Source organism: Balaenoptera physalus (assembly GCF_965194825.1).
Source record: "Balaenoptera physalus genome assembly, chromosome: 3".
Taxonomy (NCBI): domain Eukaryota; kingdom Metazoa; phylum Chordata; class Mammalia; order Artiodactyla; family Balaenopteridae; genus Balaenoptera; species Balaenoptera physalus.
Window position 1 is genome coordinate 68217793 of NC_138890.1, and position 13194 is coordinate 68230986.

The window sequence follows — 13194 nt, forward strand, 5'->3', positions numbered from 1 at the left end:
TCTCATTTGCATTTCTCTTCCGATTCCTGCATCTCCCGTTTTTGTTTTTTTTTTTTAATTTTATTTATTTATTTATTTATTTATTTTTGGCTGTGTTGGGTCTTCGTATCTGTGCGAGGGCTTTCTCTAGTTGTGGCAAGCGGGGGCCACTCTTCATCGCGGTGCGCGGGCCTCTCACTATCGTGGCCTCTCTTGTTGCGGAGCACAGGCTCCAGACGCGCAGGCTCAGTAGTTGTGGCTCACGGGCCTAGTTGCTCCGCGGCATGTGGGATCTTCCCAGACCAGGGCTCGAACCCGTGTCTCCTGCATTGGCAGGCAGATTCTCAACCACTGCACCACCAGGGAAGCCCCCGTTTTTTTCCATTAAAATATGTTACTTACATTAGCTTGTAATGGGTATATTGTTATATTTAAATCAATTTATAAATATTTTAAAATTCCTCAATTTTAATTTCTAATACGGGAAAATATTGATACATATATCACACATAAACAAAATGCCTTTGGGATCCTAAATAATTTTTAAGAGCATGAATAGGTTTTTGAGATCAAATAATTTGAAAACTGCTGCAGTATATAATTAAGTCCCAACAATGAACATTGTGTAGACCATTGTAATATAGGAAAATTCCCATGACTTAATAATTTTGGTGAGAAAAGTACAGTTAAAAAATGCCACAAATATTATTATAGTTATGAGACAAAGAATAGAAAACAGTACTGGAGAAAATAAAGTAAAATGCAGATAGTCATTATATTAAGGTTATGTTATTTTGAATTATTTCATCCTTGGTTTTTCCAAAGGTTTTTATGCTATAATTTATATATGGTGGAAAATCTGTTAAAATATGAATGGGAATAATGTCTCCATTTCAGAAGCTCTGTAGTGATGCTCAAGTTAAAGTCTTTGGGAAATGCTGCCAACTGAAACCTGGAGGAGACAGTTCTTCCTCTTTAGATAGTTCCATGACTTCATCTTCTGATGTAAAAGACCAGTGTCCTAAGTACCAGGTAAGATCACTGATGTCTTTTATTCATTCACAAGTATTTTTGAGTACCTACAGTGTGTTGTATACCATCCTAGGGACTGAGGATGTAACAGGGACTAGTGCTTACCCTCCTGGAGCTTACAGTATAGCTGGGGAGACAGATAATTAAATAGGTAAGTTTATGAACTTTGATAAATCTTAGAATAGGGGAAGCATAGAGAGCTTTGGGCACAGGTAGCAGGGGCATATTCTCCTTTTTATTTCCATTTCATATTTTTTAGGCTACCAGAATAATTTCTTATTTTATATACTTTTTAATTATTGAAATATGAAGATAAATATAATACAGGTCAGCTGTAGTATGAAATTAAAATATGGCTGAAGTATATGTTATCAGAAATGTACATTTTCATTTTTCAAAATTAATGTGGCTGTTCTTCTAAAATACGGAATTAACCAATCATTTGACCATATAGGAACTTCTCTATAAACTTGTTACATTGTTATATTTTACATAGGATCAGTACTTGGTTTCAAATAAGCAAATGTCATCTAATGTGAATTTATTTGTGTCATTCAAGCTTGCATGAATGAATCACAGGTATTTTACATTTAGCAGTACCAAAATAGAATCCTGGACCTTTAAATTATTTATAATTATGTAATTGTGTTTGGATAGAAACTAACCCTTATACCATATCAACATGACAGTATATGTGGAAGAGCTTCGAAGTTATAAAAGTCCAGATGTTAGGACTACCTACATAGTATGTAGTCCTAATATCTACATAGTTCTGCCTGCCCTTCTGTATTCCTCTTCCATCTTAAGCATGTTACCCTAACAAGTTCCTAATAGTGCTGTGCTATGTAGGATCATTATACTTATGCCAATTTACAAGTTTTCCAATTTGATCAACTGTACAAACTTGCCTTTCTTCCTAACATTATGCAGTTAAATAGTATTAGCAAATGGATCCAGACTGTAGAAACCCTGAAGCAGTGAGTGATTATAATTCTCATTTTGCATCAAAAATCCCTAGAGTTTTTTTTAAGTACAGGTTCCCAGGTTATATGTCTAGATATTCTGGTAGTAGGTTCATTATGGTCTTGGAAATCTGCTTTTTTAGCAAGAAGACATTGAATTATTACAGTATATAGTTCACTACACTTGATAAAGTGTTATTTCAGGTAACTAGAACATTATTTTTGATTTACGGGGTATTACAGATTATTGCTTTCAGCAATGAGTACTTACAAAGAATTGAACTTTTAAATAAGAGCCTTTTAAAAAAAGCATTAAAGATAATAGCATTTTCTTAATTATATTCTTCATTATAGATTATGTCACATTAAAATATATAACATGTCAATGACATTCATGATAACTATTTGGTATTTATTAGAACAGGCAGAGAGAACCTTTAATAGCAAAGTATGTGGTTTCATAAAATTTATACACCAATTTATTTTTACTGTATTTTGCCTTCTGAGAATTCTTTTCTAATTATAATATTAAAATGTTTAAATGACTTGATATTTAAATTTGTGTAGCTTGTTTAATATAAGAAATATTATTTTTAGTCAAAATAAGAATGGAGTTAGATGCATTGTAACAAAAATGAGCTTGTAAGAGAAGGTTCTCATTTCTGTCATTATCCAGAAGCAATTTAGGTTGCCAAGTAAGATTGGTATTGTTGATCTTAAAAGAAAAATAAACTACTTTATCATTTAGAAAATTATTCTACTCTGTTTCTAAAATGTTCGTAATACCTAGACTTCTGGAAATAAAAATTTTGTCTTAACTAAATCCCAAGAATAAATGAGTTGCTTCTTGTAGTAACCTAGGTATATCAGAAGTGATTTTTTCTTAAAAAATAACTTTGTGCCTTTATTAAAACAAAATTAAGACTATAGCACTGAGAAAGAAAAAACAATATGTCAATGTATTAAAAAACTAATATGAACATAGTATGTATAATGAAATGGATTGCTATTTGAAGATGTTCTTTTTAAGGAAGGTGACAAAATGTAAATATATAGATTTTTTTAAACTAAAGGCAGATAGTAAACAAGCAAAGGAGTAAAAGAGAATCACATTATAAAAAGAAAAATAGTATGTAGATGTATTCCCTGGCTTTCACTTGTAAAATGGGGGTCCTCATCACTTTATTGTTATCTTCAGAAGAATCTTTTAAGTATTTTTAAAAACTCCTAATTCTTGATTTCCCATGGTAGAATGGCATAGTGAAATTTGCGTAATCCTCATTTACTATCTTAGATAGTTTTTTGGTCATCTTTCTCATCAGTTGTTTTATTATGTTAATTGTATTGGTTAGGAATTGCATTGGGATATCCTATGAAACAGTGGCTTAAACAAATTAGGGATTGGTTTCTTCACATGACAAGTCTGGAGAGAGGCCATCTAGGCACGATAATGTATGGGCTTCAAGATGGCCTCAGAGACCAAGGCTTCCTTATCTTTCTACTTAGCCAGAGTTACTGTGTACATACTTGTTGCCTTGTCATCCTCTTATGGTGTCTTCATCTTCAGTGATTTCCATTTATATTCCATTGACCAGGACTGTGTTGAATGCATGTAAATGGATAGTTCTGAAAGCTACCACTCCAACCACTGGTTTAACTCTTTGAATATAGAGACCAACTCGAAATCCCCTATCTACAAGGGAGGCTCTGAAATGCAGTTTTTTTCATTTGGGCACATTGCTTCCTTGAAACAAATTAGACTTCAAAAAATAAGGAATAAGATATTTGGTGGTTAACTAGTTATATTTGCCGCAGTATATAAATAGTAACCAAATGGATGAGTCAACTTTTAGATTTTTTTGACTCCTATGAGGACAATTAAAGAATAATGGAAAAGAATAACTTTTAAAATCAGAATTCTTTACAAACAAGACATTCTAATGCTTAAGTCTTTTTTAAAAAAATGCAAAATATGTCCAAGTTACCCCTTTTGCGAATGCTTCTTTTTGCACAATAGGAGTGGTAAAATCTGTTCAGCATGTTCAGTGAATTCTACTTCTTGTTATCTGTCCTGGAGAAGCATTGCATATGCATAAGATGTGGCTAAGAATGTTTATTTGAGTGTTATTTGTAATAGCAAAAAACAGGAAGTAACTTAAATGCCTGTCAGTAAGGGGAACAGGCTTGATAAACTGATATTTTCATATAGGAGAATACTATGCAGCTCTTAAAAGGAATCTATGTATAACAGTATGCTTAGATCTATAAGACATTGTGAAATGAAGAAAATCAAGCTGCAGAACAGTGTATACAATGTAAAATCATTTAAAAAAACATTATGTAGAATACAGCAAAGGAATTTTTAATAAAAATCAGTTTTTGAAATAGGTTTTAAATTCTGCAATTTTATTAATGTTATGCTTACTGTTTAGGGTTCTCGATGCTCTTCTGATGCCAATATGCTTGGAGAGATGATGTTTGGCTCAGTAGCAATGAGCTACAAAGGCTCCACCTTAAAGATTCATCAGATCCGGTGAGGGATTTTCTCATTTTTCTTAATGAATCCATTTTAGAATGTTTAGTTTTTTAAAGATGGGAGAAGTTCATATAGTCTTCACTCAGATTGAGCATGTCAGATACTAAGTTTATGATGTTTTATGGGTTTAATGCTACATCGTGGCTGTTGTAACTATGCAGTGACATCTCTGTGACTTAAACATTTTTATTTGTAATAAATTGGAAAGGTCCTTGTGTTTCAGTTTCGATCTCTCTCTATCCCTCTCTTTTTCTTCCTAGTTCCCCTCCACAGCTTATGCTCAGCAAAGTTTTTACTGCACGGACTGGCAGCAGCATCTGTGGAAGTCTCAATACGTAAGTAGTTATGGATGAAGGGAGAAATGAATTCTTTAAGATTTGCAAAGGATGAAAACTAATAAGCTGCTTTCAGGATTGCAGCATAAATTCAGATTTTATTCCATCCCTTAAGTTTGAAAGTTTATGGAGGCCAGATTTTTTCCACCAGCTTTGTTGAGATATGATTGACATACACCATTATGTAAGTTTGAAGTATATGGCGTGTTGATTTGATACATTTATATATTGCAAAGTGATTACCACCATAGCCTTAGCTGCTACCATCCTGTCACATAATTACCATTTCTTTTTTGTGGTGAGAATATTTAAGATTTACTCTGTTAGCAACTTTCAAGATATAATGCAGTATTATTAGCTATAATTAGCTTGCTGTATATTAGACACCCAGAACTTGTTAATCTTATAACTAGAAGTTTGTACCCTTTGACCATTTTATCCCCATTTCCGCTACTCCCAGTCCCTGGTAACCATCACTCTGCTCTCTGCATCTCTGAGTTTGGCTTTTTAATTTTTTTTAATTAAATTAAAAAAAATTTTTAATTAATTTATTTTTTGGCTGTGCTTCGCGGCTTGCAGGATCTTAGTTTGCCAATCAGGGATTGAACCCGTGCCCCCTGCAGTGGAAGCACAGAGTCCTAACCACTGGACCGCCAGGGAATTGGCTTTTTTAGATTCCACATATAAGTGATATCGTACAGCATTTGCCTTTCTAGGTCTGACTTATTTCACTTAGAATAATGCCCTGAAGGACCAAAGTTGTTGCAAATGGCAGGACTTCCTCTTTTTTTCTTTTCATGGCTGAATAATATCCACTGTCTATATATATACATGACAGTCTTTTTTTATCCATTCATCTGTTGACAGACACTTGGGTGTGGCTGTATTCCAGTAAAACTTTATTTAGAGAAACAGGCAGCAGACTTAATTTAACCCTCAGGGTGTAGTTTGCCAACCCCTGATTTAAATGATTAGTTGGTTTATAGTACTAATAGGGAAACTTAAAACTTAAAAAAAAATAATGTTTTACACTTAAAATTTGAGGTATACAAAGAATTGCCATTAAGAGCATAAAACGAATTTGGAATTTATTTTTTCTCCTCCCACTTAGGCTGCAAGACAGTCTTGAATTCATCAATCAGGACAACAGTACATTAAAGGCTGATAATAACACAGTTATTAATGGACTACTTGGAAATATAGGTAAAACGGTTTTATATGTTTTAAAAATGTTCTTAATAGTGTAGATAATAATGTTCTTAATAATGTTAGAAGAACAAAGAATTTCAAATACTAGAAGTGGAAAAGGGATTTAAATTGCAAGTATGTGTAATATTTGTATTATTTGAAAAATGTAGTTTTCATATATTTGAACATAATGTTTATTTTGTACCTGAAAAAAGAGAAGAAATACCTAATTTGTTTTTTGGTTTTAATTTCGATACATCTTTGAAAAGTACTTTTGTTGATGTAAAAAGCCCTTACTAGCTCTCTTGAATATTTCAGCTGAGGGAGACAGGTATTATACTTTCTCCCTTTTCTTTTCCCTAACCATAGAGTAATTTTAAAATGGTGCTTGTTTTTTTGACCTGTAATTCAGATGAGCAGATTTTCAAATTTGATGTTTCTTAAGAGATTTATTAAAATAGCAGCGTATTTAGTAATTTGTTTAGTTTATTGTTTGTTATTTAAGTTCAACATTTTAAAGTGACAAACTATTTCTAAAATTTCTTGTCCTCTGTTTTTTCTTAGAAAGATCAAATAAATTACTGCTGACCGTATTTCCAGTGCATAACGAACTGTAGTGTATTAGAGAGTGGATAGCAGTTAGAATAGGATGAATGTATGCTAACACATATATATGGAATCTTAAAAAAAAAAAAGGAATTTGGTTCTGAAGAACCTAGGGGCAGGACAGGAATAAAGACGCAGACATAGAGAATGGACTTGAGGATGCGGGGAGGGGGATGGGTAAACTGGGATGAAGTGAGAGAGTGGCATGGACATATATACATCACCAAATGTAAAATAGATAGCTAGTGGGAAGCAGCCACATAGCACAGGGAGATCAGCTTGGTGCTTTGTGAACACCTAGAGGGGTGGGATAGGGAGGGTGGGAGGGAGACGCAAGAGGGAGGCGATACGGGGATATATGTATATGTATAGCTGATTCACTTTGTTATAAAGCAGAAACTAACACACCATTGTAAAGCAATTATACTCCAATAAAGATGTTAAAAAAAAAAAAGAATAGGATGAATGTTTCACTCATTCCCTGTTTAGTGGAAATTTTTATTTGTAATTAATTTTTATAAATATCAGTTATACATACTAGTAGAAAACAGTTTTTTCTCCCACCTTTAACAGTATAGCATCCTATTTTTTTTATAATTCATGTTCATTCAGATAGCAGCTATTTATTAAGTACCTACTATGGGCTAGTTGCAGTGTCAGACGTGTGTTTTAGAAAGCGTGCATTTTATAGAAAAATAGAAGTTCTACTTTTTCTTAACTTGATTAGTTCATTCATTTTAATAAAGTAAAAATGTGACAGAGAAATAAGTCTTTTTTTCTTTATAATTTGACACTTTTCAGAGCTAAAGGGGCTTATTAAAAGCTGTTTATTTTAATAATACAAATCCATTATCATGTATAAAGTACACTATAGTTGCTAGATATACTCAACTTCTCTGTTTTAACATGGAATAGGAAATTAATGCATTTAACAAAGCACAGACTTTGTTATGAACGGCTTTTTCTTGCACATTCTTAATTGTGAATCAAGGATATTTGAGCACCATTTCTTATTTTCTTTAAATTTCTAATTAATCAACAAGTACTTATCAAGCACTTATTACATGCCAGGCACTCTGCTAGGCCCTGAGAATACAGTGGTGAACCAGACACAGTTCCTGCCTCAACAGATTTTTAGTTAGTGAAAGTCAGACAAGCAATACAATACAGTATACAATTACAGTATACTGTAGTTAATTTTTGGACAAGACTAAGAGCATGATGTGATAGAAATGAGGAGGAACACCCAGTTCAGTCTTGGAGTATCACAAAAGGCTTTCTTAAAGAAGTGAGCCTAAACTTGAAGAATTAGCCTGACAGTTGGGAAGAGAAATGTTCTAGGAAAAAGCAGTAGCATGTGCACAGACCTAAGTGCAAGAGATCATTGAGTGTGGAAAGAATGTGAACAAATCAATGTGGGTGGAGCACAGTGTGGATATAAGTAAAGGAAGTGAAAGGAAATAAAGAAGTGAGCAAGAGCCAGATCATGAAGGGCATTGTGGGTTACATTGAGGAATTTGGACTTATGCTTTGGGTAAGCAGTTGGGTACCAGTGAGGGTGTGTTACTTTGGGTCTTCCTCCTGGTTTTTAACAGGTGCCAAGACAGGTTTAAACATGCAAGGATTTTATTATTACTAGGTGAGAGAAATGAAGAGGGAGCTGGGAAGGGTTCAGAGAGCCCTCAGATTGTGGTGCAAGTTTGACCTTGAGTGAAAGAGAAGAATAAAAGCTTGAGTGGACATCTTCCAGCCTGCCATATAGTCCAAGGAAGATTTGATAAGACTGTGTATGAGTCTTTGAGTCAGAGTTGATTGTCAGAAGTGACCCATGTCTTGCCAACATGGGCCTGCCTTACTATAGCTGCTGTGTTCAGTCATTGGCTAGGCACAGCCTGTGGGATATGTGGCCCTGCACAAACATGGCAGTGAATTTAAGAACACAGCAGCTGGGGTGCTTGGCCAATTGCAGTTCTTATAGCTGGAGAGTTTTGTGGTGCATTCTCAAGGCAACAACAGAAGAGTTTTCACAATATAGAAACATGATCAGATCAGATTTGTATCTGCAAAAGAATATTCTAATTGCTGTAGGAATAGATTCAGATGAGCCAGTGGGATTGAGAAAGCACCCATATTAGAAGGCTGCTTATGATAGTCCAAGTGACAGATAATGGGGACGTAGAGTAAAATTGTGTCCTTAAGGATAAAGAGTTGTTGAGAACTTTGTTGGGAGAAGTAGAGTAGACAGGACTTGGTAATTAGGTAGAAGAGGTGAGGGGAGAGGGGGAGTCAGGGATGGCACTGAGCTATCGGGTTGTGTAATTGCATGGATATTGGTTCCATTCACTGGGAGGAACATGAGAAATTGGGAGTTGATGATTTTAGGTTTAGGCATATCGAATTGGAAGTATTGGTAGGATATCCAAGCGAAGATATCCATTGTAGTTAGTTAGAGAGAAAGATGTATTCTGGTGGTAGCTGCTGTAAGAGAATGAACGTATAATAATTTTAAAACAATAGAGGTTTTTTCTCAAAATTTTCCTCAAAGCAGTGTTTTAGAGGTCCAGTCTCCTTCCTTCTTGGAGTTCTACCTTCTTTACAATATGGGCTCCAAGGTTGTGCTCACCTACACAAAGCCAGTGGAAAGAGATTGAGTATGGAGAAGGCACATTCCCTTCAAAACCACCTCAACCTGACAGTGATATACATCACTTTTGCTCACATTCCATTGGTGGTAACTAATCATACAACTTCACCTGTATATAAGGAGGTTTGAGAAATATGGTCCCTAGCTGGCCAGCTGCTTCCCACAGACTACTTGATGTTAAGAAAGGGAGAACACAATCCTTTTTTAGATTGTTAGCTGCTTCTACCACGGATTTGAGAATTATTATCATATAAATGATAATTGAAAGCATAAGAATGAATGAGAAGGAAATATTGTTGAGGATAGAACCCTGGGTATGCTGGCTTTAAAGATGGAGTAGGGGAAGAGAATCACATAAAGGAGACTATGAAAAAAAAAAACTTAGTGTGTGTTATCATGAGAACTGAGGGAAAAAAGTTCAAAGTGTAATGTAGTCAGCATCAAATATGATGTAAGGTAGTGTAAGGTAGTATGGAGTGCATTAAGTAACAGGAAGGCTTTTGGTGGTGGCCTATGTGAGTAGTTTCAGTCGGGAGAATAGAAGCCAAAGTTGAGGAAAGACTCAGAGGTTAGTCTTCTTTTCTAAGATGTAAGCAGACATCCTCAAACTTCTTGGTTTCAGGACCCTTTTACACACATAGAAATTATTGAGGACCACAGAGAGCTTTTGTGTGTGTAGGTTACATTTATTGATATATACTGTATTAGAAATTAAAATTCAGAAAATTTTAAAAATATTTACTTAGTAACTCATTAAAAATAACACTAATAACCCTTTTTATGTTAATATAAATAACATGTTTTGAAATAACTATACTTTCCAAGACAAGAAAACTTAGAGTGGCATTGTTTTACATTTTTGCAAAACTTTTTATTGTCTGGCTTAATAGAAACAGCTGGATTCTCATATCTTCTTCTGCATTCAGTCTTTTGTAATATGTTGTTTTGGTTGAAGTGTGTTAAGAAAATATAGTTTCACATAGATATGTAGCTAGAAAAAGGAATGTCCTCAAGAACCCCTTGAAAGGGTTGCAGGGTCCCCTTAGGGGGTCCTTGGACCACATTTTAAGAACTACTGAACTATAGGATTAGATATATGGGGAGAAGGTAGAAGAGTTCTGACTGTATTTAAATGTTGATGGAAAAAGAGGTTATAAGGAGGATGAGGTTGGAGATAGAGGTGATACTGGTAAAGTGGAAGGGCCTAGCTGACTTAGAAGAATTAGCTTTGGAAGGGAGAGAGGGAGGTACCTCTCAGGATTTTTCACAGATAGTCCCTGCACATAAAGGGGACTTGAATAATGTTACCTGTTATTACTGCTCAGGCAGGAAGGAGGCAGGATGAAAGTTGTTTAAGTTTGGAGATTAAGTTTGGAGATTAAGTTTGGAGATAGCATGGTAGGAGAAGGAGAGTTCCCATATGGTGATTCTTCATGTGTACACACATATACATATGCATACTGTACGAGACAAAGTCATATGCTGAGAGTAAGAAGAGGTGGTAGGGAAGGAGATTAAAGAGAGCAGGTAAGTTTTGAGGTAACTAGGAAAAAATGAAGAAAGAACTGAACAATGAAAATGGAAGGTTTGGTGCACATGCACTATAATTATAGAAACTCTTGTTATAGAAAAATACCTATTAGCAATTTGAAAAATACATTTGTCACTTTTTAAAACAGAAAAGTCCCCAGTTCTATCCTAGATAAATCTCCTAGATGGCTATTTAGGCCATCTTGATGAAGCATAACTAACAAGTAACTCAGCTGCTTGCTTCCAGGCTGGAATGTTACCCTCTCTGGGTCTTCAGACTCATCTTCTCTTGGTCAAGTGTGTGGCAGCTAACTTATCTTGGGCAGCTGGGAGTCTGATCCTGACAGGCTGCATTGGCTTTCCTGCTTCCATAGTGGCTGACCCCTGCTCTAGGAACTTTGGTTTCTTCTGTTACTTTATAATTTACCACTAGTTTAGAAAAACCAATTTCATACTTATTTGTCAGTAGACCCCTTTTCTTTATTTGCTCTTTGTTTTATTTTGTGTTCTGTTTTTTCAGCCAAGTGCTTAGGTGGTTTTCTTCTTAACTGTAGTTGCACAATATTGTAATCTTAAAACTGACTTTTTAAAAGATAAATTTATTTGGCAAATGTCAAATTATATAGATAACATTACTGTGCTTTTTTGAATCTTTAAAAACATTGTTTTAGATGAGAAAGGATTGAACATTTTACCTTGTATAGTGGAAGCTTATTTTTATTATTTATGTTTTATTTTTATTATTATATGTGGACTTATTAGTGAATTGTTATGTTGACATAATCCATGACCAGAGGGAAACCATCCTGTTTCAAAAATAGGAAGCCAGCTTGAATTATTCTTACTTGTTTAAAGGTTTCCATCCATATCTGTTGGTCTGCTTTTGTACTTCCTTAGCTCACCTTTTATTCCTGACGCATTATGGCTTCTCTAACAGCCCTCTTTCATATGTATTTTACATTTCTGCCATGTAGGTCTTTCACAGTTCTGCAGCCCCAGGCGGGCATTCTCTGAACAGGGTCCGCTCCGCCTGATCAGGAGCGCCTCTTTCTTTGCAGGTTTGCCATGTGCTGTGTGGGTAGACTAGTTGGTGTGCCCCAGCGTCTAGAATTCATAGTTAAGCTGTGGAAACAAGAGAGTAGAGAAATGCAGGTGGGGAAGGTGTAGTTGAGAAAACATTGCTTAGGAAGTTTAAGAACTTAATATCTTTCTACTGAATATGTTCTTAAAGTTTCCAGAAACTAAGTTATCAGTGGAATTGACATTTTCATGAAATTTCAGTTTGTCATTTCTTATTTTGTTATATAATAATGATTTTAACTTTAGAATCCTAAACCAAAATATAGTATGAACATTATTTCTTATAATACCAGTGGAATTTCTAATGTGACACTATCTTGTTTCCATGGCTGAGTAGCTTCTGTATCATGGTTCATCAATCGCAGAAAATATCCTATCTTACTATTATTGTAAAATTTCGGATCTACACTATTCCATAAGAATGATTTCTCTTGGAGCTAAAATTTAGATGAACAAGCACCATTATATTCTGTAAAAGGCATATATGACTATGTTTGTTTACATCATTAAATAGATGATTATAGAGTATGTTCATGCTTCTGTATCCAAGAAGTTGTATCCAACTTCTTGTTTTAATTAATATTTATTTTTCTTACAAATGTAAGATACAAACAATGTATATATATTATAGAAAATTTGGAAAATATGAAATATAGGCAAAAAAATATATTAGTCATCTTGTCAACTGGAAATCACCTTCTTAGTTTTTTTGTTTGTTTTAAAACAAAATTGGGGTTATACTGTTCAGCTTTCTTAAAATTTTTATTATGGAGAATTTTTAAACATACATTTTTATAGGCAGAATAGCAGACAACCATCATATACCAGTCACTTAGCCCCAGCAACCATCATTCTTACTGGTCAGTAGATTGCCTTTTTTTCATTTAGCAGTATATTGTGAATATATTCATATATCATTGAATATGCTTCTAAAATACTTATTTTAGTCATCCCTTGCTTCTTTAGGTATTACACCATAGATTATTTCATATTATATGTCAAATCTTCAGAGAGATCTCAAAGCTTGTTCAACTGAGTAATAGCTCTTGGTGTTGGGCTTGTGCCATGCTGTTGAAAAAAATAAAGGAATGCAATGAGATGAGCATGATTTAGTTTGCTACATAAAAGGAAGAACATCAACCTGAACAGCACTGTATTTTATAAGTCACAGTTTTGTCTTGATTCGCAGTTCACAGCAACCCAATGGACATGCCTGGAAGAGAGCTGAATGAGGACAGAGACAGTGGCATAGCACGCTCTGGTAATGACAGGTTCATGTATTAATCCAATTTTTGATGAGAT

General features: G+C 34.5%; 1 protein-coding gene across 2 annotated transcripts in view; it reads left to right on the forward strand.

Moving 5' to 3' along the window:
* Positions 1-13194, forward strand: part of FNIP1 (folliculin interacting protein 1) — a 126058-nt gene that overhangs the window by 58386 nt on the left and 54478 nt on the right. Inside the window, exons 3-8 of one of the 2 annotated variants that reach the window (XM_082457832.1) lie at positions 877-1011; positions 4406-4506; positions 4770-4844; positions 5956-6047; positions 11787-11870; positions 13082-13153. In XM_082457832.1, coding sequence (XP_082313958.1) covers positions 877-1011; positions 4406-4506; positions 4770-4844; positions 5956-6047; positions 11787-11870; positions 13082-13153 — 559 coding nt within the window. The remainder of the gene's footprint in view (positions 1-876; positions 1012-4405; positions 4507-4769; positions 4845-5955; positions 6048-11786; positions 11871-13081; positions 13154-13194) is intronic. The other variant, XM_082457833.1, reaches the window with a different exon arrangement.